General features: G+C 44.5%; 4 protein-coding genes across 10 annotated transcripts in view; all 4 read left to right on the top strand.

Moving 5' to 3' along the window:
• Nucleotides 1-523: 523 nt before the first annotated feature.
• Nucleotides 524-9617, top strand: LOC124057031 (nuclear factor 7, ovary-like). Of its 4 annotated transcripts, none has more exons than XM_046385104.1 (4): nt 524-653; nt 6626-6762; nt 6870-8293; nt 8501-9617. In XM_046385104.1, the coding sequence occupies exon 3, from the start codon at nt 6887-6889 to the stop codon at nt 8276-8278; it is 1392 nt and encodes a 463-aa protein (XP_046241060.1). In that variant the 5' UTR covers nt 524-653; nt 6626-6762; nt 6870-6886; the 3' UTR covers nt 8279-8293; nt 8501-9617. The 4 variants fall into 4 exon arrangements, with proteins under 4 accessions (XP_046241060.1, XP_046241059.1, XP_046241057.1 ...); XM_046385103.1 differs by having other exon boundaries at nt 8493-9617; XM_046385101.1 differs by having other exon boundaries at nt 6870-9616.
• On the top strand, nt 838-3432 carry LOC124057032 (nuclear factor 7, ovary-like). The gene is made up of 2 exons (XM_046385105.1): nt 838-979; nt 1088-3432. The coding sequence occupies exon 2, from the start codon at nt 1105-1107 to the stop codon at nt 2488-2490; it is 1386 nt and encodes a 461-aa protein (XP_046241061.1). The 5' UTR covers nt 838-979; nt 1088-1104; the 3' UTR covers nt 2491-3432.
• Nucleotides 907-24883, top strand: part of LOC124057033 (nuclear factor 7, ovary-like) — a 546992-nt gene continuing 523015 nt past the window's right edge. Inside the window, exon 1 of the mRNA XM_046385107.1 lies at nt 907-979. The gene's annotated coding sequence lies outside the window, so the exon portion shown is untranslated. The remainder of the gene's footprint in view (nt 980-24883) is intronic.
• smpd4 (sphingomyelin phosphodiesterase 4) lies at nt 9963-24627 on the top strand. 4 transcript variants are annotated; one of them, XM_046385065.1, is made up of 20 exons: nt 9963-10110; nt 10476-10552; nt 10753-10839; nt 11777-11913; nt 12028-12103; nt 12487-12595; nt 13040-13092; nt 13371-13522; nt 13725-13857; nt 14523-14588; nt 17181-17270; nt 19155-19309; nt 19715-19805; nt 20309-20406; nt 20526-20689; nt 21237-21442; nt 21544-21774; nt 21894-22025; nt 22127-22255; nt 22715-24627. In XM_046385065.1, exons 2-20 carry the CDS (start codon nt 10514-10516, stop codon nt 23033-23035), a joined length of 2469 nt encoding a protein of 822 aa, XP_046241021.1. In that variant the 5' UTR covers nt 9963-10110; nt 10476-10513; the 3' UTR covers nt 23036-24627. The 4 variants fall into 4 exon arrangements, with proteins under 4 accessions (XP_046241021.1, XP_046241020.1, XP_046241023.1 ...); XM_046385064.1 differs by having other exon boundaries at nt 14523-14594; XM_046385067.1 differs by lacking the exon at nt 17181-17270.

Genomic DNA, 24883 nt, shown 5'->3' with positions numbered 1-24883 from the left:
TATAATAAAAAAGCTGCGTTAAAGCGCGATAAAATAATTGTCGGCGTAAATGAATGAATGCGTTAAGGCGATAATCTTGCCCAGTCCGAAAATAAACAAAGTTTGTCAAGTAAATTTCCAGGATGCTCTGACTCCGCATCAGCTCTCTCAGGTGTCATGTAATCTTAAGGATGTGAATACATAAAATCTTGTCAATACATCTGAACATCAACATCACCTGCCCGCACCCGTACGATACAGCACCGCACCTGCCCGTTCTTATATCAAAGTTAAATCCGTACCCGCCCGGGCCGTGATAAATCACACACAAATTATTAGCACTCCCACTGAAGGGTTTTACTTTTCAGGTGAACATGGTGCGTTAATCTCTTGTCCTCCAACACATTTGAGCATTTCGCTCTTTCACAGCCCCAAATAACAATCACAACTTGCAACATGTTTTAAACGCTGCGTAGCCACTTATTGTGTTGTTTACTTCGTCTGCTATTGGACCGAACTTCTCATTCCAGTCATTTTCAACGATTTCATGAGCTCCAGTTGCAAACTTCACTTTCATTTCATCCGCCATCCCGACGCTCCAACTAATGCGGGGGAAAAGGTCGCGACGAAGTGACGTATCTGTTAAAGGTCGGAGCTCCTGTACTGACCACAAGGTGATTATGACAATCTGTACATGATAGTCTGATACATATATTTTTGTTTATACGTTTCAGCAACTACCTGTGGGTACCCGACCCACTGCAGGACTCTGATGGGAGGTCTGACAAAGCTCCGCCCCTCACCTGACTCACCCGAGACAAACCAGGAAAAACTTTGTCTTTTCTTCCTCACTGAAGAGACACACAGACTTAAAACCAGACGATCTGATTCACCTTCAGATCAAACTGACGACTTCCTCTGAGTGAGTTCAGCTCCAGGAGAGAAACGTGGAAAACTTCATGACTGCTGCTTCAACCTGCCGACTCTCCACACACTGAAGGTGAGTTTGACTGAAGACACGACTCAAAGTGAAAGTAAATTTCAGTGAAGTCATAGAGGAGGAAGGGAAGTCATGACTGACTGGACTTTCTGTCTGCTGTGTTTTCAGCTTCACTCTGAGACAAAATGGCTTCCAGATCAGAGGAGGATCTCTGCTGTCCCGTCTGTCATGAGATCTTTAGAGATCCTGTTGTTCTGTCATGTAGCCACAGCTTCTGTAAAGACTGTCTGAAGACCTGGTGGAGAGAGAAACCAACACGCGAGTGTCCAGTTTGTAAGACGTTGTCTTCAAAGAAACATCCACCTTGTAACCTGGTGTTGAAGAACCTGTGTGAGGCCTTCTTGTTGGAGAGACATCAGAGAGCTTCAGAGGATTTCTGCAGTCTGCACTCTGAGAAACTCAGAATCTTCTGTCTGGACCATCAGCAGCCAGTGTGTCTCGTCTGCAGAGACTCAGAACGACACACCAACCACACATTCAGACCCATCAATGAAGCTGCACAACAACACAAGAAGAAACTTCAGGAAACTCTGGAGCCCTTAAAGGAGAAGCTGAAGGTTCTTGAACAAGTTAAAGTGAAGTTTGATCAAACAGCAGAACACATTAAGGTCCAGGCCCGACACACAGAGAGGAGGATTCAGGATCAGTTTCAGAAGCTCCACCAGTTTCTAAAAGAGGAAGAGGAGGCCAGGATGGCTGCACTGAGGGAGGAAGAGGAGCAGAAGAGTCAGATGATGAAGGAGAAGATGGAGGCTCTGAGCAGACAGATAGCAGCTCTTTCAGACACAGTCAGAGCCACAGAGGACGAGCTGAGAGCTGAAGACGTCTCATTCCTGAACAACTACAAGGCTGCAGTGGAAAGAGTCCAGCAGCGCCCCCTGCTGGATGAGCCACAGCTGCTCCCAGGAGCTCTGATAGACAAGGCCAAACACCTGGGCAACCTGACCTTCAACATCTGGAACAAGATGAAGGAGAAGGTCTCCTACACTCCTGTGGTTCTGGATCCAAACACTGTTGCCCCAAACCTCATCCTGTCTGAAGATCTGAGCAGCGTGAGGTGGGGAGAGAGACAACAGCTTCCTGACAATCCAGAGAGGTTTAAGTATTGGTATGTCATAGGCTCTGAGGGCTTTGACTCAGGGACTCACAGCTGGGATGTTGAGGTTGGAGACAGTACATGCTGGATGCTGGGTGTGTGTACAGAGTCTGTCCAGAGGAAAGGACGCATAGAGTCTGGACTGTGGATGTTATGGTTCAATAAAGATAAATACTCAGCACGGTCACCACCAGCTCCACACACTGATCTCGTAGTGAAGAAGAAGCTCCAGAGGATCAGAGTGAAACTGGACTGGAATGGAGGAAAGCTGTGGTTCTCTGATCCTGATACTAACACACACATACACACCTTCACACACACTTTCACTGACAGGATGTTTCCATTCATTAGCATTGAGGGCAAACTGAAGATCTTACCAGTGAAGGTCTGTGTGACAGTGAAACAGAGCAGATAGTCTTCATTTGAATTCAGTGATTGTTGAACAACTGCTCACTTCTAATACGTGTCAGTAAATTTATTGATGTAGAGGAAGATAATAAATGAACAGACATTTACAGCAGCAAGCAGAAGGATTCTAATCTAATATTAAATGTTAAAGTCGTAGTTAAATCAGAATCAAATTTGTTGGTGAACAATGTGAACCCAGAGACTCCAGGACAGCAGCGTTAAGGAAAAAATATCCATCAATATACATGAAGGTCGTGTTTTTATGGCGTCTGAGAGCTCAACAAGCTCTTCATCAGTGTGACAAGACGTGTGTGCAGCATTTAGGAAGCAAACACACACAACACAAGCAAACACAGACACACTCTGTGTTTTCCAAACTTTTCCAAGACATTCAATGATTTTTAACTCAGCCTGACGTGCCTTCAGGGCTGAGTGCTGATATGACTGTGTCATTATTGTGTTGGTTATGGAGTATTTGTACAGAGTTATTGTGTGACGTGTGAATATATGGTGTGTGGGTAAATGAAATGGTGCATTGTTTATTTTGGTGTTGATTTATTATGATTAATAATATTGTATGGACCGTTATGATTTTGGTGATCCCCTTGATAATGGTTTGAACCAATTGGGCTCAACCAGCAGCCTTATTTAAGGGAGCCTCATTCAGCATCTGGAAGTCTCAGAGGGCAGTACTATGCTATTGCCATTTTTTCTTGTGTTTTGTCTAATCTCAAACTGTGTTTAGAGTATTGGTGTTTTTGGTCTTTTCTTTCCTGGCACCTGAAGCTTCGCTGCTTCCTGTTTCAAACCTCTTTCACCTGAATCCGAACTCGCCTAGATCCCTGTATTCGGGGAGATCGTCCTGGTCCCTGACAGACTGTCAGAACAGGAACTGAGCTTTTCAGCAAACTGTCATGTTTACCTGATTACATTAAAGACGTCTATGTAACGTGTAACATGTCAGTGTCCTCAGTTTAACCCAAAGCGAGTCCTCTTCCTGAGCCTAACCAGGTAGTTTTTGTTCCAAACCAATCAGCCACAACATGAACCCCCCTGACAGGTGAAGTGGATCACATTAATCATCTGTTTGTCTTCACTGCAGAGTTCTGCAGGGGAACCTTTGGCTTCTGCCAGTCATGTGGATGTTCCTTGACACCCACCACCCACAGCTGGGCCATGAGACGGGTGTCCTCCCACCTGGAGGCCCCACCCTCAATACTCAGGACCCAAAGGATCCAACATTCCCGTGCTGTAACCACAAAATCCCCCTAGAGGTCCTGAGTCCCTTCCCCTGACAGCTCAGAGCTGCTGTGGCAGCATAAGGGGGACCTACGAAATATCAGGCAGGAGGTTTTCATGTGGAGGCTGATGGGAGTCTGTAAATAATTCTGTAACAGCAACAATTAACAAGAACACACGATGTGTGCATACAAGTGGAGTGTAAACTGTAAGGCGGTGATGGGACACATATGGAATGATAATGCTGTATGTGCAGTATGCATGTATACAAATGAACAGCCTCTTGGTGAGGATGCTGTGTTCCTGTTAAAATGAAGAGTTTAGAATCTCAAACGTGAGGGGAATCTAAGCTAACATGATCACAGCAGATGGAGACGCGTCCTGCATGTTCATCGTTACCTTCCAGCTGCAGTGGGGCTCAAACTGTGGTGAGCAGGTACACACAGGTTGAATGACACCTGGAGTGAAGTCACGTGTGTCCTGCTGTCGGCTCAGAGAGCTGAGGAGGAACATCTGTGTGATGCTGACGGTGGCTCGTGCTTCCAAACAGTGAAGGATCCATAAAAGACAACCTGAGTTTTGTGTCATCTCATCTGCACGACACCAGAACTGATTTTCAGCTCAGAATCTGCAGGTGTGACAGGTGTGTTTCCAGAACGGCAGCAGCAGGCAGCCGAGTCAGAGTTTGAAGTATTCAGACGGCAAACACGTGTAAAAATACTCGGTTTCGAGTTAAAGTCCTGCATTCATGTCTGCGTGTTCACGTTTCTGTCGGGCACACGTGGTGGAGGCAGCTCGCCGTTTGAAACCCTCTGCTGTAACGCACACACACACTGATAACTGAAGCCAACACACACAGAAAATGATTGTAATAATTTAACATTTATTGTCAAAAATGAATGTGAATCTACAGTGTTACAGGCACAATCAGAAAACAGAATAAATCAGGTGCTTTTCTTCTGAGGACAGCAAAGCTCTTCAAGTCAGTTTCACAGCAGACGTCTAACATTTTTGTAGCACTCATGCTTGTACCGCTGTGGTTTAAACCACACTCACAGGTTAATGAGTGCACTGCAGTTTGCTCAGTTCATCAATGGAGAAGAAGAATATCGATCAGAATCTGTGACGGGTTATTGGAGAAATAGTTTTGCAAATCTGAAGCTGAACTTCAGGATCATCTCAAAGTAAAACAGGATTGACATCTGATTGTTTTTTGGCCAATGACCTTGTGATGGAAACTTTGTATGCTTTGTAGTATCAATGCGATAATGTTATACTCTTTGTATGAGCCAAACACAATGTTATGGGGAAGCATGGTGATTGTATACTTGTTGTGGGTACCACAAGGGGTGCTGTGGTCATTCAGGCCATAAGGGTATAAACGTAATGGGAAGTCAGGGGTCATCAGATGTTGTGTGACCAAGGAAGGGCAAACGTTTTTTTGACCGCTAGTGTGTCGCTAGGACACAGGTATTGATTGATGGGGAAGATGAATGGACACGTTCTGTTGTTGCATCGAGAATAAAATATTGTATGGAACAGTCAGTGGAGACGTGTGAAGTCATTCCTGACCAAGAAAGGAAATTGAGGGGACAGCTTAGCGCGTCAGAAAGGTCGCTCCGGGGACAAACCCCTCAGTAGCTTGTCGTAGGCTAAGCTACTATACTCTTATTTTATACTTGATGTAGTGTGTAGCCTTAGTCATGTACTGCTATAGTGACCAAACAATGACCTGGTGAAGCTCCTCCTATTGCCCCATCGTAAATCCCTTCCTGGGGAAAGCAGAGGGCAGGATGACATCTTGATCACCACAGATTTTTATTGTGTCCGACTGTTTTTCATCAGTCTGCAGAGGAATGTTTGTGAAGCTCCAAACAAAAGGACCAAAGGACCAAAAATGTGATGAAGTGTTCAGTCAACGGGACAAACCTCTGAACTGCTTACTGCCGTGTGGTTCTGTGTGCTGCCTCCTCTCTATAGAGATTAAACATGTTGGTGCATGCTGCCCTTCCAGTCTTCTTGTTTCTTTTTTAACAGGTGACAGGCAGACAAGAAATTGCCGTAACAACTTATTTCATCTTAATGAGAAACTTTCTCATTAACTCTGATTAAAAGTTGTTGTCTCATTTTATTGTAGAACATTTTAAGCTTTCTGGACTTCATCAAATCTTCTTCAGTTATCGTTCAGAGAGGCAGCTGGTCAGAAGTCATGGAGCTTTTATTAAGAAAGCATCCCAGTGTGGCAAAACACGAATCACACAAAACCAGCTGGGATTTATTTTGTTAAAGAAGCAGCAAAGTTTACTGTGTTGTGAAGACACACTTGAAGCTGATTCTTGTGCTTTGTGTAGCTCTGGTCCTTGTTGGACATCAGGGATGAATTTGGCTCCACATTTTGAACATTTTAATGTTAGGAGTTAACACGTGCCTCCTGATGATTCCCACTGAGCTGTTCTCCTTCCTGCAGAGATCCACAGGAGCCTTCACATACCAACTTAACCTTTCAGTGATTCTTGTTTCCCATCTTGTTCTACATGTTATGAACCTAAGTGTGTATTGTTGTTAGACATTGAACACATTGAACACCTAAGAATATTCCACATGACACTTACATACAGTATTCCATGATACTTTATTACAACTTTAAACTCCATTGTACCTTCTGCCTCAGATATTTCATGTTGTCCTTGACAGAGTCCTTATGGTACACGGTGGCCTTTACCTGAAATGTTGCATGGCAGGTCTTCTATGGAAAATTTGACGTTTCCCTTTACCTAGATGATTCCACAGCACCCATTCCAATATCTTCCTGCCATATTCCCCTGGCTCTGACAAAGCTCCGCCCCTCACCTGACTCACCTGAGACAAACCAGGAAACACTCTATTTTTTCTTCCTCACTAAGAGACACACAGACTGAAAACCCAGACGATCGGATTCACCTTCAGATCAAACTGACGACTTCCTCTGAGTGAGTTCAGCTCCAGGAGAGAAACGTGGAAAACTTCATGACTGCTGCTTCAACCTCTCCACACACTGAAGGTGAGTTTGACTGAAACACGACTCAAAGTGAAAGTAAATTTCAGTGAAGTCATAGAGGAGGAAGGGAAGTCATGACTGACTGGACTTTCTGTCTGCTGTGTTTTCAGCTTCACTCTGAGACAAAATGGCTTCCACATCAGAGGAGGATCTCTGCTGTCCCGTCTGTCATGAGATCTTTAGAGATCCTGTTGTTCTGTCATGTAGCCACAGCTTCTGTAAAGACTGTCTGGACATCTGGTGGAAAGAGAAACAAACACGTGAGTGTCCAGTCTGTAAGAGAAGATCTTCAAAGGAAGAACCACCTTGTAACCTGGTGTTGAAGAACCTGTGTGAGGCCGTCTTGCTGAAGAGACATCAGAGAGCTTCAGAGGATTTCTGCAGTCTGCACTCTGAGAAACTCAGACTCTTCTGTCTGGACCATCAGCAGACAGTGTGTCTCGTCTGCAGAGACTCAGAACAGCACACCAACCACACATTCAGACCCATCAATGAAGCTGCACAACAACACAAGAAGAAACTTCAGGAAACTCTGGAGCCCTTAAAGGAGAAGCTGAAGGTTCTTGAACAAGTTAAAGTGAAGTTTGATCAAACAGCAGAACACATTAAGGTCCAGGCCCGACACACAGAGAGGAGGATTCAGGATCAGTTTCAGAAGCTCCACCAGTTTCTAAAAGAGGAAGAGGAGGCCAGGATGGCTGCACTGAGGGAGGAAGAGGAGCAGAAGAGTCAGATGATGAAGGAGAAGATGGAGGCTCTGAGCAGACAGATAGCAGCTCTTTCAGACACAGTCAGAGCCACAGAGGACGAGCTGAGAGTTGAAGACGTCTCATTCCTGAACAACTACAAGGCTGCAGTGGAAAGAGTCCAGCAGCGCCCCCTGCTGGATGAGCCACAGCTGCTCCCAGGAGCTCTGATAGACGAGGCCAAACACCTGGGCAACCTGACCTTCAACATCTGGAACAAGATGAAGGAGAAGGTCTCCTACACTCCTGTGATTCTGGATCCAAACACTGCTGCTCCAAACCTCATCCTGTCTGAAGATCTGAGCAGCGTGAGACGAGGAGAGGAACAGCAGCTTCCTGACAATCCAGAGAGGTTTAAGTACTGGTCTGTCCTGGGCTCTGAGGGCTTTGACTCAGGAACTCACAGTTGGGATGTTGAGGTTGGAGACAGTCCAGACTGGATGCTGGGTGTGTGTTCAGAGTCTGTCCAGAGAAAAGGAGACATAAAGTCTGGACTGTGGATAATATGGTTCAAAGAAGATAAATACTTAGCATGGTCACCATCAGCTCCACACACTGATCTCGTAGTGCAGAAGAAGCTCCAGAGGATCAGAGTGAATCTGGACTGGAATGGAGGAAAGCTGTGGTTCTCTGATCCTGATACTAACACACACATACACACCTTCACACACACTTTCACTGACAGGATGTTTCCATTCATTCACACTTTGGGCAAACTGAAGATCTTACCAGTGAAGGTCTGTGTGACAGTGAAACAGAGCAGTGGGAGATAATTCAGAAACTGTCAGGTGATTGACTTTTACTTTTTTGATGTTATGACAATTCTATCTTCTTTTTTTCTGTCAAATTTGTATTTTTACTTCCTGGACCAGTAATTCTCAGCCTCATATCCTTGAAGACCCCTGAACATGCCGCTTAGAAAAGCTTCTGATTGTTTCATGGTGGTTACTTTCTAAAGCACAAATAATCATGCTCACACCTCTGCAGCCCTGCAGGACGGTGTTATGAGCTGACTGATGGACCTGCAGCTCCTCATCCAACCAGAACACAGACAGAGTGGAGGACAGAGACAAAGACATAACCTGGTTGATATGATTTCAGCCTGTATTGTGACCTCACATCCTGTGCACCGTTATTGGCTGTACGCTACAAACTCACGACCCAAACGCAGAGAAACGCCCTCAACAAAGCAATAAGAGGTTGAAGAAAGAGAAAATACAGGAAGATGCATTGTCTCTGCAGATACTACTCTACACTTCTACTGGGTCTCTTCCGCATTTAACATCATTTGAAATACATCCAGACATGCTGTGCAGCAGTTGAGCTTCCAGATAAGTGTATCATAGAACAGTGAACTGGGAAGTGGAACCGTCCTTCTGTAACACCAGTTCTGCAGTACATCTGCAAAATGGTACCAAATAGCTGACATGAAATTTGTTGCAAAACTCTACTTTACACATTGCATGTGCAGCATACACTGATCAGCCAAAACATGAAAACCTCCTGTCTGATATTTCGTAGGTCCCCCTTATGCTACCACAACAGCTCTGAGCTGTCAGGGGAAGGAACTCAGGACCTCTAGGGGGATTTTGTGGTTACAGCATGGGAATGTTGGATCCTTTGGATCCTGCGTATTGAGGGTGGGGCCTCCAGGTGGCCTCAAGGCCTCCCACCTGTGGGTAGTGGATGTCAAGGAACATCCACATGACTGGCAGAAGCCAAAGGTTCCCCAGAACTCTGCAGTGAAGACAAGCAGATGATTAATGTGATCCACTTCACCTGTCAGGGGGGTTCATGTTGTGGTTAGTCAGTGTACACAGATGACCTCTGACTTCATAGCAGAAGAGATGATCACCCTGTGAATAAAGTATTGAGAGGAACAGAACACAGCACTCACACATGTTGGCAGGACAGGAGATACATGAGCGTGTAACATGCAGCTTCAGGGGAAGTTCTGCTGTTGCTGTTTGTATCTGCTGAAGAAACTTCAAAAAGTCAAATAAATTCCCCATATGCACTGGCTTGGCATCAGCTCCATCATGTATTTAATCGTCATGTAATCTATGGGATGTAATATATAAAAACTTGTTAATACATTCTAGTGATTCCATATCCTCACAGTTATTGTGGATTAATTAAGAAGAAAATGTAAACGTCATTTTTTTCTACCCCAACAATCCAACCAGAACTTTTGTACGGTCCCAGGTTTACGTTGTGCAGTGTGTTACAACATATTTATTTAGAGACAACATAAGCACTGAAATGAACTGAAAAGATAAAGGTATTAATACTACGTTTTTACCCACCAACCCTAGATTAGAACACAAAACAAAAACTACTGTTTAATTTCAGATAATAAGGTGATTTTTTACTACTACTTCTATTCTATTCTTTTATTTTTATGAGGAAAGTAGGTGATGCATATTGGAGCACATAAGCCTGAAGGTGGCAGTAGCGTACAACTTAATGACCACCAAAAAAACACCAACGAAGAAGACGACTGGCGCCGCCGCAGCCGCACGCTCAGTCCTGTTTGAATTACGCTTATGGAGACGGTGTTGATGGTTAAGCAGTCGAGTTATTTTACTTTCTGACTGCGGCGAAGGTAAAGACTGGTTGAGCCGACCGTGTAAAGGTTTACTCCGAGTTGGCAGTTTGTGTTTATAACGGAAACTTACTTTACGTCACGGCTGTTGCTGTCAGTTTCCGTTTCTTTGCTGGCTGCTGTTAGTTAGCTGTTGTTAACGTTAGCTAACCTGCTCTTGCCGACTTGCATGGTTCATTGACTGTCTGTCCACTGGGTTTTCCAGTCAGTGGGAGACATTGTTGTTGGATTATCATCACAGGATCCATTTGTTTCAGTGATCCCGTTTGTTTTCTGCCGACTGGGCTAACATAATGCTAAGCTAGGTTGCAAAGGAAAGTTGTTTAAGGAAAGTTAAAAGGTTTGTACGTGTTTTCCACCTGCAGGTGGGATCCAAGTGGACTGTACATAGGAGGAAAAAGATATGGCTGCCCCAACGTTACAGCAGCCCAGTTTCCTGCTGGTGGGTCTCCTAACACGACCGTTAACACTTTTCTACAACATGATATCCACTGGTGGCTGTGAAGAAACTTAATCCAGTCATTCATCGAACTCACTCTTAGTAACTACTAAATATACGGTCGTACAGCTCACACCAGCAGCTGATTGAGTTTTTAACCATTGTTTTTTTCTTTTTATTGTGTCGTAAAACTTGTTGCTCAGGCCAATCTTAAAGCTGATTCAAGCACCAAAACTCTCCTCCAGCGATGCCAGGATCTGGTGAAGGTCATCGATGAATATCCTGCCAAGGTACCGCTAACTGTCTGGTCTTTGCACCATGATGTATTTGTTGTGAAAGGTGTTAATCACAGCAGTTACAGTCTGTTTTGTTCTTCAGCGTGTTTACATGCAAGAATCTGCAATTATTATCCATAAATCTTCATACAGCCAAACATTTCAGCAACACAACAACACAGCATGAGGTGGCGTCTTTGTTTGTGTGCGCAAAGTGAATCTTGTTGGCTTGAAATATTTGTAAAAGACTTCTTTGTCTGTGACTCGACATTTCAGACTTGGTCAGCTGTTTGTTTCTTGACTGGACACAGCAGGGAAAGGCCGACTTGATCCTTCATGGTTAAAGCTTGTAGTAAGAGCAGAGAGCTGTGAGTCCTGTGTCCACTCAGTTTCCACTCAGTGTGTCTTCATTGGCTCTGAAAATCAAATTTGTGCTGTAATTTGGACTTTGCTCACAGAAAGAGAGAATCTAAACTTCTAAACTTAAAGTCTGAGTGTACAGTGCGGTCACGGTGATTCTGCAGCTGCAGACGTCTCACTCTGGACATCCCTGAGTTCAGGTGTCAGCACAGTCACTGATGCAAAGCCTTATATGTTCCAGGCATGAGTGCACCTAAAGTTGTTTAATTTTGAGTCCTCCTGGCACGTTCAAGGTTCATTTATTTGTCGTTGTACTTGGCCAGCTTGTACAAGAAAATTCTGCTTTTAGTCCGTTTATGCTCCTCACTGAGCTAAAGTTTCATAAATGGATGAATGAAAAAAAATGAAAAAACTTAAAAGTAGCACTTAAACACTGCAGACCATTGATTGGTAGGAGAGCATTAGTGCTCTGATGTATGATTTCCAACACTGTCTTTCTTTTCTCAAGCAGAACTTGCATTGTGTTATACAGTCAAATAATGACAAGGAAGAACAGCAAACATTTTGTGTGTGTGTGTGTGTGTGTGTGCAGGAGCTGCATGCGGTTTTCCCCTGGCTGGTGGAGAGTGTGTTTGGCAGTCTGGACGGCGTCATTGCTGGCTGGAACCTGCGACTCCTGCACTCACGCAGCAACGAGTACAACATAGTGATGGAGTTTTTGAGCCCCAGGTAGTCACAGTTTCTTCCATCAACATGGCGATGCTGTGTTCACATCAGCTGAGTGTATTCTCACTCACTGTTCACAGGCTAATGTTGTTCTTTCTTATCTGATTTTGTTTTCAGTGGGCCAATGATGAAGCTTGTATATAAACTTCAAGCAGAAGAGTACAAATATGAGATACCCGTCAACTATCTCCCGGTGAGAACATTTGCATCATTACCTGAAGTTACTTTAGAGCGAGCCCTGGCATCCCATCTGCATGTTTAATAAACTGAATAAAGATTCAGTTGCTCCATGTAAGCAGATTCCTCTGTTTTTAACAGAGTGGCAGATGAGCTGTCTTATCAGACTGTTGTGTCTTTATTTGTTCTCAAACCTGAGCTGCTGAGCTTGATGCTTCCTGCAGAGTGTTTTTTACATAAAACAACAAAGACTCGAGCGTTTGGAAAATACTTAATTTTTCAATGTCAGGAAAATGTTTCATCTGATGTTTCATCTACACAGTCTCGTAATCTTTTTATATTTGAAATGCAGTGACTGTTCAACATTGTGGCTCTTGTCATACTCTGTGTGTCTTTAAGGGTCCAGTGAAGGCCTGCATCCAGGAGGGAGTTCTCCCCGAATGTCCGCTGTTCCACAACAAGCTGCAGTTCCCGCTGTCTGGTCTGCTGACTCTGAACATTGCACTCAGTATCCTTCAGCACACACGCTAATCAGTCTGTTTGTACAGAACAGACACTCAGACCTTAAATGTTGTTTTTTAAAATCTCTGCTAATAAGAAGACCTGTTGTCTTCGTCAGTGAATCTGTATCTGAAATGTACATCAAGCTTCCACACATGTCAGAAACTAGTGAAATTGATCACCATGCTTCTGAAAGTCCAAGGTGATGACCTGAAACTGTTTTCACTCATTGTTTTCGTCCAATGAAGACATTAGACCTCAAATGTATTTGGTTTACTATCAAATATGATAAAATTTGCTCTAAATTCTCCCACTGAAACAATAAGTCAACCATGAAATGTTCTCTGTAGGTGTTTATTGAGTGACGTTGAAGCAGAAGGCTTTATTCTCACTGTCAGGAGCGTTTATATGTGACAGTTGTGCAGTTTGTTTGTTCCTTAATGTTCTGCAGATCCTTTTGAATTCTTCATGTTTAATTTTGCCTTCTGTCTCATTGCGCCAAAGGTGAGTTTGCCAAAGGTCTGTCTGTGATGTTCGTTAATCAGTTGTCTTTGTTTTGGGCTGTTAAACACAAACTGTGCATTCATAAAGTTTTATTTGTTTGCTATTAATTCTACAGATGAGATGTTCTTCCCCGATCCATTTAAAGCTGCCTGACCTTTTGTGCAGTATTAAATTAGAAATGTCAAAAATATAAAGGGTCTTGTTGCTGTAGGAGCCCACCAAGGCAGCTGTCATGTTTCCTCACATGGAGAACTGACCAGTACGTTTTATGTTCTCAGAACTACCCTCAAGGCCAACTTGGATGCTCCACTGACAGTGCCTACTTTGTCCTTGTGGACACTTACCTCAAATACTTCCTCCCAAGTGAAGGAAGTGTGCCACCTTCCCCTTTTTCTGACTCCAGAGGCTCCGTCACTGCACCTTCACCGAGGTATTTAATGCAAGAAAGATTTAATGATTCTTATAGATTTGTGTCTTCCTGAAGACTTTAGTAAGAAGGCATGAAAATTAATTCTCATGTACTGCATTTAAATGAACCTTATGATGAAGAAACTTACAGTAGAGGTTGGACCAATTCAACGTTTGACACTGATTAATGACAAAATAACAATATTCCGCTCTCTTCCTGATAGATCCTCCAGTGTTCCTTTTGCTGGTTATGGCGTTCACAGCCCCAGTCTCCTGAAACACCACATATTCCATCAGCCCTCAGTTAACGCAGACCCTGCAGCACAGGAAATCTGGAGGTCCGAAACGCTGCTACAAGTAAGACACAAATTAAGCTGTGGGTCACTGTGCTTCCCAGATACAGAAGGTTAATATCATGAACCCCTGGGCTTTTGTGTCTGAGAGCTACAGAAGGTTCTGAAAGCAGAATTTGTACTGCTTTGTTTTCAAAGTCAGGAATATTCTTCAATTTGAATGTAATCCTTGGAAAATCCTTTATTTCGTTTCACAGTAGTCAATGCTGCAGATAACATGGGACATTTAAAACACAAAATTAAAAACTGTAGTCATCAACTTGACCCTGAAAGCTCTGATGTATTCAGGATTTATCAGGAGAACAGCTGCCCCACTGCAAACAGTTTCACTGTATGAACCTTTTGGATGTGTAGAACTGCACAGAACATTGATTAACAACAGGTTCTGTCGGTGATTTAGGAAGTAATCAAGTTAAGCTGCTGTGCCTTGTAAATGCCTACAGTGTCGCTGTTCTTAATGGGGTGAACCTGTCTGCTGTTAAACAGAATGGACAGATGTGACTGCAGCTGGAGAAATGTTGTATGAACCCTGTCAAAATGAAGGAGTTTAGAAGCATTTCCAAAAAGAGAAGATCAGAAAAATCCAAGAAGCTTCCCTCATGGGGAATATCATAGAAATAAAAATATGTTGTGTGTGTGTGTTTGTGTGTTTTGTTTGTGTTTCGTCAGATGTTTGTGGAGATCTGGCTCCATCACTACTCTCTGGAGATGTACCAGAAGCTGCAGTCTCCTCAGGTAAAGGTAAGACAGATATCCTCTCATGTCCCCTCAACATCCTTCCCTGCACTGCAACATCGCACGGCTGGCTGTTGACTGGCTGCCCACACCCCCACACACACCTCCACCTTCTGTGTCCCATGTTGGAGCAAGCACAGGATGGGAACCTGTGGCCACCGTTAGGAGGTCCTCCTTTAAAGCTCTGTTCTGTTACAGTGTGAACGGAGCTCAGTTTTAAGATGTCCTAGCAACAAGTGACCCCTGAGCAGGCCAGGGTGATGTTGTCCTCAAACGTTATTATAGAGAAAATTATGCAGTTGAATTCATTATTGATCATTAATGAAGGACAGCTTCATCCATAACTCTGTTCACACTGCAGACAAACACATTTCTGTCCAGATGGTTTGGCTGCTGAGTTACTTGCACTGATATGATTTTGATATGTGTAGTTTTTTGAGCAACTTGTGTGAATGCACAGCAGACATCCCTGTTCCCTGCTTTAAAATCATCATGTTTTCTGGATTATACCTGAAGTGTGCTTTTTAAAAATCCTCTTCTGGAGTTTATAGCACAAGTAGCTGCAGAGTGAAGCTGCTGCATTAAGGAATCTGGCATGTGTTCCCGGTAGTGGTGCTTTTGCCTCTTTTCATCACTTCTGCATGCTGCATGTACGTGTCACCAAGTGTTTGTTTGTATGTTCTGTGTGTGGTTGCATGTGAAACACCAACATAAAGTCACAACATGGCGAAGGGTTCTGTTCACTCTGTCCAGGGTGCACAATAATGCAGGGTTAGTCAGACATTCTCATGCCAGGTATCTCCCAGCAGAGATGCCAACATCATCATCGTTTTTATCCCTGGTGCTCTGACAGAAATTAAGTTTTGAAATGTCTGACCGCCCTTGGACAAATGTCCCTGTTGTTTCCTGTCAGGTCTGCTGGTGTTGCATGTGGATCGAGCAGCACAGTGTAACTTCAGGCCAGCTGTCCTGATCAGTTAGCTGTGGTGGACAGTCCAGATGGCTGCTTTCTGTGTTTACTTTACAGTCAGACTCTAAGAATAATTCTAATAATAAAAGAGTCTATTTGGGACGTTCAGAGGCTCACACACGGCTTCCCTTGATGTAGTGTTCCTTTTCTGCCTTTTCCGAATCTCTACAACCTGAGGTTGCGTCACCTTAGACTGTATTATAATTAGTGGACAGAGCCACAGTAACCACACTTATTTTGAAGTTTCGAGGTTGGCATTACGGCCTTTGTCATATTGGGTTATTGTAGCCTGAGGTGACCATATTTTGACAAGAGGGTGGTGCCGGGGACACTGTCCTCATTGGACACCAGTTAAAAGAAATCACAGTGAGACTTTATGTTGGTGTTTGTCCCTTTTCCCTGTGATGTACACACAGCATGGAGGATCAGGCCTGTACTTCTGTCTGCGTGGACCCAACAACAGCAACAACAACACTGTTTCCTCAGTATTTATTTAGCAGTATTGTTGTCTGGAGTTACTTTGAAATGTAAAGTAACCGAGTGTGTGTTGCTTATTTATTTTCTTTATTGATTGTTCGGATGATTAATACTACTCGATAAAACAGTTTTGAAATGTCTGGATTTGTCTGACATATAATCCAAAATATTCACCATGACATGAGAGCAGAAAAACCTGTAAATCCTCTCATCAGAAACCAGAACTGTTGTTCAACAATCACTTGAAGATTGATCCGTTATCAGAATAGTTGTAGATCAGTTTTCTGTGTGGAGTGTGATGTTACTGCTCTGTAAGGCTGCACAGGAAACAGTGAAGCAATCTGCTGTTAAACCTGCAGTACAAATGCTGCAGTTTTTTCAAGTGTGCCTCCCCTGTACTGCATGATACTGCGAAATATTAACCACCATGTTGAGGTGTTATGTGTGTGTGTGCATCCTGTTAGACTGGAGGGTTTTGTGTGGGTTTTATTGGCTCAACTCATCTTCCAGTTTCAACAGATTCCACTGTTAATGATGTTAACCTGCAGGGATGGGAATGATTAATAGCAGTTTGAATATCACATATGGATTATACAGTATGCACTGGAATATCCTAAAACACACAAACTGGTGTTTTTTATTTTAAAACATGTAAAAAATAAAGATTAAGACATCGATAAATCAGGCAGTGCATACTTACAGTCGATCTACAGATGGTCATCGTTAACCTTTATGGAATATTTCCATCAATGTCCACATCTTCAGAACTGCTGTTTGTCCTTTGGCACATCCACCAGTTTGGTGTGTGAAATGATTCCCGTCCCGGCAGCCATGTGATGCCGTTTGTGTGCGGTGCAGCAAACGCCTCTTCATCGACCCCAGCAGTTCAAACGTTGTCTTCCCACAGTCAATATCTTCTTGTTTGTCTCCTCTCCTGTTCTCTGCTTCTTTCCTCCTCAAACATTTTTGGCCGATTGTTTCCATCTGGTTGTACTTTTCCTTTTTCCTCTGTTCTCATGTGTGTCTTCCTCCCGCCACCTTGTCCTCCCTCCTCTCTCTTCACTGTCTGTTCCTCCTTCACCTTGTGCCATCGACTTTCCTCTTCCTCGTCTTCCTCTCCCCTCCTGGTGGTTACGGGTGAACAGCTGGCGCTGCTGCAGTATCGCCTCAGTATGTCCAGCATGCCGTGCCAACCCCACGTCCCACCAGGCTCTGGGACCCTCCACACCTACCAAGTACTTTTACCTTTTCATTCACCCCCGCCCCTCTGGGGCCTCCTGGAGGTAAACCTCAGTGAGTTAAGGTTACAGTCAAGGCTACTTCTCTGACACGCAGTGAGACACTGTTCCACCGTCCCACCTGATGCTGGCACATGTTAGCTGCATGCGTCAGCAGCCGTGATGTGAACAGTTTTAGCTTCTCTAAAAAATATAAAACAGGTCGGCTAAGAGAAGGTGGATGTGGAGGTGAGTTGTGGTGCACATTATATTCTTGCCCACAACCCAAATAATAACAGACGGTCCAGTCCAAATGACAGTAGCTCCCTGCTCATGTCGGACTGGTTTTACTTTAGCCAGGTTTCTCACACTGCTTGGTTAAACCACAGCGATGTTTTTATTATTATAAAAAATAATTAGTATTATTTTGTTATTGATAGATAACATACCGTTTTCATGGACGCAGTTCTGATCATGGGCTCTGGAGGACCACATGTGACTTTAACGTGAGCAAGTCCAAAGGAAGCTACAGAGTTTACTTTCCTTCAGGGACCCACAAGCTGCAGTTCTGGTCCTGACCTGAGATTATCAGGCCTGTCCTCCATGATGGGCTGCTGTCAGCAGTGAAACCGAAACTCTTCTGCTGTGCGGCTCACTTACAGTCCGTTGCTTTTTGTTTCCTATGAGGCCTCCAGTCTGACTGTAAATTATGAATTTCAGCAGAGAAGTATCCTTGACAGGAAAAAGTAGTCCTGGAATGAAGCTTTGGGTTTGAATGGCTGATCAGTTTTAAGTGTGGTTCTTGTTTGCTGTGTGTTTAACACGGGGCTTTGCTTTGCATGTTTACGTGATTGATAATGGTTTCTTTCTATTCTAAAGCAAAAGATACTACATTACAAACATAAAAATTATTTAATTATAATCTTTTTTTATTTAATGTAACCGATTTAATGTGGAAAGAGGTAATGCTGTGTTTGCTGACTTTATTTAGGAGAGGAAACTGCACCACTTTGAGAGAGCAGCTTTGCTGTTAGCCGTTAACGGAGCACTGAGGTCCCACCTTTCTTACTGCATATTTATTAAAATGTAACGGATCACGATATTTTGATAAACTACAGATGTGGTGAAGTGATAACCTCAAAAGGAAAAGGATGGAAAAATATTTATCAGAGATTACATTAAATTATCAGACATACTTTATAAAATCTTTCATCACTGTGACAGTCTGAAACCGGGTTATAGTCTCAATTTGGGATGAGACAAACAGATTAGTGTCCCTGCTAGCAGGGTACAAACTGAAAATGAAGTCATTTTATGAAAAGAGAGGAAATTAATCCAGTGACAGATCAGCTGAAACAGATCTGATGTTGAGTATCAGCTGCAGTTCAGTCTGAAGCTGCAGTCCTGATTGCAGAGAAGGTGGGAAACATAAATCCAACAGAATGCTGTAATCTGCTAGCTGACACACGCTCAGCTTTGGTGATGGGATCAGGACTGGCCATGAAACACATGGCTGTCAGTAGGATGGTAGTACGTGGGCTTAGCGAGGCTTTGCATTCTGTTTTTATTAAGTTTTCCACAGCGTCCAGGCTCCTGTGGGATCAGGGTTTGATGTCAAACAGCAAAGTGATCCTGGTCTCACAGGCACCCAGAGCTCAGTTCTGAACAGAGCTGCAGACTGGTGCTGGGACCAACTAACTGGTCGAGTCTCTCCCAGTGACAGAACCAAATCACTGACAGGCGTGAGACCTCTGTATTCTATAAAACAGAAAGTGCGCTGAGCCTCTGGTGGCTGCTTGGCTGCTTTTGGATGGGGATGCATCATGACTGGCTGCTTGTTGAACCTGGGAGCTGACTGGGTGTCGTGTTTGTGCAGCACTTTGTGACCGGTTGCCTTTTCAGGAGCCCTTCAGCCCGACGGAGGAGCACGTGCTGGTGGTGCGTCTCCTGGTGAAGCACCTGCACGCCTTCTCCAACAGCCTGAAGCCGGAGCAGCTGTCGTCCTCGCCCTCAGCCCACTCGCACACTCACACCAGCCCGCTGGAGGAGTTCAAGAGGTCAGCTTCACCGTGCCGACACCATTTCATAACGCTGAGCTGATTTGAAGATCTGTTTTTGTGGACTCGTCTTTCTCTCAACTGTTTGTCCTTTTCTTGGTCTTTATTGGATGATTCTGCTGCTCATTTTAAACAGTATCATATAAAACCTAGTTTAGGTCATCGTTACTACGGTGTTAAACATTTTGACAAACCCAGCTGGTCTAATCCCAGTCACCAGAAGCCCTGACATCCCTGATTGAGTTCTAAAGATGTTATTTACTCTAACCTGAAATTGAAGCTGAAACTTCACCTGACTTTCCTTCAGCTTGGGAGTGACTGAATGACTTGAAGTGACTGAACTTTCCTTTTTGGTTGAACTCTTCCTTTAACCATCACAGTGTTTGACGTTTCTCTCCCCCGCAGGGTGGTGGTGCAGCGTTTTGTGCAGCAGAAACTGTACCTGTTTCTCCAGCATTGTTTCGGTCACTGGCCTCTGGATGCCTCTTTCAGAGCGGTACGTCTCACTCAGAGCTTTTTACCTGAGGGCTGCCAGGTGGGGCAGTGTTCTGCTGTCACCAGGTGGGGCAGTGTTCTGCTGTCACCAGGTGGGGCAGTGTTCTGCTGTCACCAGGTGGGGCAGTGTTCTGCTGTCACCAGGTGGGGCAGTGTTCTGCTGTCACCAGGTGGGGCAGTGTTCTGCTGTCACCAGGTGGGACAGCTGTCACCAGGTGGGGCAGTGTTCTGCTGTCACCAGGTGGGACAGCTGTCACCAGGGGGGGCCAGTGTTCTGCTGTCACCAGGTGGGACAGCTGTCACCAGGTGGGGCCAGTGTTCTGCTGTCACCAGGTAGAAGAAGTAAAAGACGTGAAAATCTGTGTGAAAACATTACAGTAAAGTATTTTTTAAAAAACCCATTAAAAATCTTTTTGAGGGGTTGGTCTTTTGTTGTTATTGGTTTCATTAAATGGTTTTGAAATGACAACAGTATTGACGACGACGTGTCGTCTCCGTGTTCAGGTGCTGGAGACGTGGCTGAGCTACATCCAGCCGTGGAGATACACTGAAGAGAAGACCAACCCTCAGCCAGAGCAAAGCAGGACAGTCCCTGACAAATGGTGAGTCAGACGTCTGACCTTCATCACTCATCGAGTCTTCCTGTTTTCCTGCGAACACGAGTCAAACAGGAAAATATTTTGAGCTTGTTTGGTTCTGACGTCAAGTCGCTCTTTTCCAGGGAGTCGTTTGTTCAGGAGAACCTGCTCCTCTACACAAAGCTCTTCCAGGTTTTTTTGAACCGAAGTGTGAGGACGGATCTGGTTAACGCCAAAAATGCTCTGATGGTGTTCAGGGTGGCCAAAGTGTTCGCTCAGCCAAACCTTGCTGAGATGATCCAGAAAGGTGAGAACAGAGACGTGAGACGAAGGTTTTTATGGACAGATTTTATCTGCAGGTGGTGTTTGTGGTAATAAGGCCATATGCTTTATATGTGTCAAAAGAAAACTCATCAGCTGCCTCTAAATAAGGTTAAAGGAGAATTCTGGTGTTTTTAAACACATTTTGATGTGTAAATAATTCATACATAGCAAAGGTTCTGGGACTGGTCCAGTTCATCACCTCGTTAATGTAATCCTGTGGGGCCGATCTCACAGGCTGAGCTCGTTACTCTGACTGTCCAGCAGCATTGCAGAAAGGATCCCTGCACACCTTTTTGTTAAACAGTAAAATCCATTTTGCGTAACCACAAACTCAGGTCAGAGACCAGGTTCAAGACTACCGTGATTCCCCTTGAAGCTCAAATGCCAAAACCCTGCAGGTGACATCAGGGTGAAACTTCCCCCATTGATCACCTACGTTAAGATATTAAGATAATGTTTGACTTTGCACCAACAGCAAAGAAAATCTTGTTTAAAAAAATAAAATTAATCTGCCAATCATCTGTCACCAGGAGAACAGCTGTTTCTGGAGCCAGAACACGTCCTCCACCACCGGCAGCCCCGCGGCTACCTGACGCCGAGCCAAGGAGGCAGCTTCCTGTCGTCACGGCAACGGGTGATGACAGACATGGTGTTCAGGGTGAAGAGTCACGTCTATTCTTTGGAAGGCCAGGACTGCCAGTACAAGCAGATGTTTGGCACTGAGCTCAGAGGAGCAGTAAGTTCAGTCATCGTGTGGGATTCTTCTGTTCAGATTGAGGTTGCGGTCGTTGTTTGTTTGTTGTTTGACGTATTGTAAACATTCTGCCCATTTCACAGGTCATGAAGCTGATCCAGATAATCGCACAGGCCAGACACACAGCCAAGAGGATATCGGATCACTCGAGTGAGGCGGCGGCCAGTAACTCGTTCCTGTCCTGGTTCGGGATTGGTTCCTCTGATCTGAACAACACCTTCCCTGGGGCTGAGCCAGAGGAGAGTGGGGAATGTTTGAAAAAGACCCACGAGTTCCTGGACAAAGCTTTGGAGAACTTGTGTCAAATCTTCAAGGTCAGGGTTAAGTCATCGTGTAATTTCAGTGTGTTGTTATCGTCAAAGTGCTCATTCAGGGGACTTTTCTGTGACTCGGTGATGTAAAAACATCCTGACTGGAGGTCTCTGTGTTGTAGCTGAACCAAGGACAGCTGACTCAGCTCATATCCACCCTGGGGTCCTCCCAGGACGACGGCAACAGCATGCAGCTGCCAGACTGCATCCAGGGAGAGAATGGACTGATTCTGACAGACCTGGGTAGGAGGCAGGTCAGTATTTCAGATTATTGCACAGGAGAAGGAGTGCAAGGCTTTAGAAGTGTGTACCAAAACCTGACTGTGTGTGTATGTGTGTGTGTGTGTGTGCGCAGATCATCAGTGGACTGCGCAGGTTTGATATCCACTACCAAGGAGACCCGGAGCTGCAGCCCATTAGGAGCTATGAGAGCGCCCTGCTGGTCAGGCTTTTCTACAGGATCTCTTCTCTGGTCAATGAGAGGGTGAGTCACATGACCGCACCTTCCCCTCGGCTCTGCGGAGCGTCCGGGCATCTTTCAGCTCACCACTTCGCTCTCGCTGCTCGCATGGTGCGGTTTTCAGCTGCAGCAGGGGGATGTTAGCTGGTGAACCCAGGGGAGCATTCAGCTGCTGAGACCAGACCAGAGCTGAAGGGTGGAGGGGGCGTACTGGACTTAACGCTGGCCTTGTGGCTCGTCATGTGATCAATGATAATATCACTGTTATATAACATGTTGACCTCATAAACACAAAGGGTGATAAAACGTCAGTATTGTGTTCACAGCTTGTTGCCGCAGCCTCCAAATGACCAAAACTTCAGATGAAGCTTTTTGTCGTGTTCGGTTCATGAATGCTACGTAGTGTTGGACAGCCAAAGCCTGAACCTGTCAGTCCTTTAACCAAACAGATGTTCATGTCTTTCTGCTGTCGTCTTCACGCAGTTTGCGGGCCACATGAACGCGCTCTGCTCACGTCCAGACTTCCTGGGTCGTCTGAGTCGTCACTACTTGACCGATCCGGATGCCACCACCAAACTGAAGCAGAGCCCGATGACCCGTCGGACGTTGGAGAGGAACCGGCAGCCGAGGCTGAGCCTCCGTCCGCTGGCCAGCTACCGGACGATCCTGCTGCTGCTGCTCTTCTACATGTTTGGAGCCCTGCTGTCGTTTGGCCCTGTTTCCAGCACTCTGCTCATCCTCACTGTGGTATTCCTGCATGGACTCCTAATGACGCTGTTTGGAGACAAACTGAAAACGCACTAGCCGAGCTGCAGGGTTCCTACACGTGTCTGCAAAAACACACATCATGAATTTGATCCGTTCCAGTCTTTAATGTTTTTATAAAAATGTTTCAAAACTAATAGTGAGTGGCTCTGTGAAGTGTATGATGGAAAGTGTAGTATGTTTCGAGGGCTGCAACATAGTTTATGTTACTGGTCCACATTTCACGGAAGATTTCTGTGTCCTGGGCAAAGTGCTAAATTCTTGTTAAATATTATGTTCACAAACAATTCAGATGCTGATGTGGTGCATCAGCAGCCCACATTGTTGGTATTTGATGACCAGGGAATGAGACTCAACAATCAAATACGTCTCTAATGTAATGCAAATCAAACTGTGTTGGTGTTCACACAGAAAACAAAGTGAAAGTTTGGCTGTGGGATCAGTTGTGTTTATTCATCCCAAACAGTCAGAGCACCTTACCATACATTAGCTTTAAGCTAGTCACCGAGGGTGTGAGGTTATCCAGCCTCTGACTGAACTCACCACTGACCACAGACTCAGTTGACTCCAGTTGAGAGTCAACAGGACAAAGACAGATTAATTACAGCAGCCTCCATCACAGGGCAGCTTGCTGTTGCAGGCAGGTTGAGAAACAGAGTGCAGATAAATCTTTTTATTCCAAAAGTTTAGTAAAGTGTGAGCTCTTCTCCTGCGGTTCAGAGCTCAATCTGGTTGTTTATCCCTCCAGAAACTCCAGCTCTGTCAGCAGCTGAGCAGCAGCTTTGATCCTCCGTTCTGATTGGTCCTCCTCGCACAACATGCTGCAGAGCCCCACCATATGCAACACTTGTTCATCCAAGTTCAGTATTTTCATGTCATGTAAGTGTGCTTAGCATACGATAGGCTGCATGAAAATTTTGCTTCATATTTGTTATGAGCACAAGGAAATTATTTTTTATCAGACATCACGACTGAAGAGATTTAAATATGTTGGACTAATTTTTGTTTGGTAAAAAATAAATAAATAAATACCAGATAAAGGAAACTCTGGGCTGCAGATTATGATTATTTTAACAACTGATTTGTCACTGTAACATTAGAAAACAGCTTAGAAATGTCCATCAGCCCCAAGTGTTGTCATCAAATCGCTTTGTTTTTTAAGTCTAAAACCCACAGATACTCAGTTTACTGTTGTGCAAAGATGTTTGGATCTTTCACCTAAAGGATTCATTCATGATGTGAACATTTCTTAATGCAGTTTCTGTCCATTCGCTAACTGACTGAACATTGCAGTTTATCGATCCCTGTAGAGAAATATTTAGGCTTGCCGTCTGCTACGGTGAAGTCAGATCAGGGTCGACGTTTGTCAAGAAGAACGCCGTCTTTCCACAGCGTTTTGAAGTGGGACGTGTGGGAACCCGCTTGGCAGCAGACTGGCAGCTCTTATGTTCTTGCTTTTGATAGTGACTGCTTTGTTGTTTTACATATAACCTTGTAAATAAACTCAGTCCTGCTACTCTGTTGGTAGGACTTTTCTTTTTAACAAGTGTGATTGAATAAATCGACTCTTTTTCTCAGTGAAAACAGGAGGCCTTTTTGTCCAGAAAACTCAATAAACTGTTTGCACTTGTTGCTTGTTCTCTTGCTCATTGAAGACTTGGATTTGTACCAAGAAATTACTGCGACTTGCTGCATTGATCAGCTGCATTTTAACTGTCTCGTACACAAACTGAAGCAGGAACATGCGGCTCTGGGGACGACAGGTTTCTGTTGAATCGTTACATTTGTTACAGCAGCCTTTTCATTCCACCTCACATTAAAACAACAGTTAAGAAGATGAAGACTCGTCATCTCCGCACCTTCGTGCTGATGGAAATTTGGGTGAAG

The sequence above is a fragment of the Scatophagus argus genome, chromosome 3 (genome assembly GCF_020382885.2).
Source record: "Scatophagus argus isolate fScaArg1 chromosome 3, fScaArg1.pri, whole genome shotgun sequence".
NCBI lineage: Eukaryota > Metazoa > Chordata > Actinopteri > Scatophagidae > Scatophagus > Scatophagus argus.
Note: the sequence above shows the minus strand (reverse complement) of the source record. Positions and strands in the feature narration are given on the sequence as shown.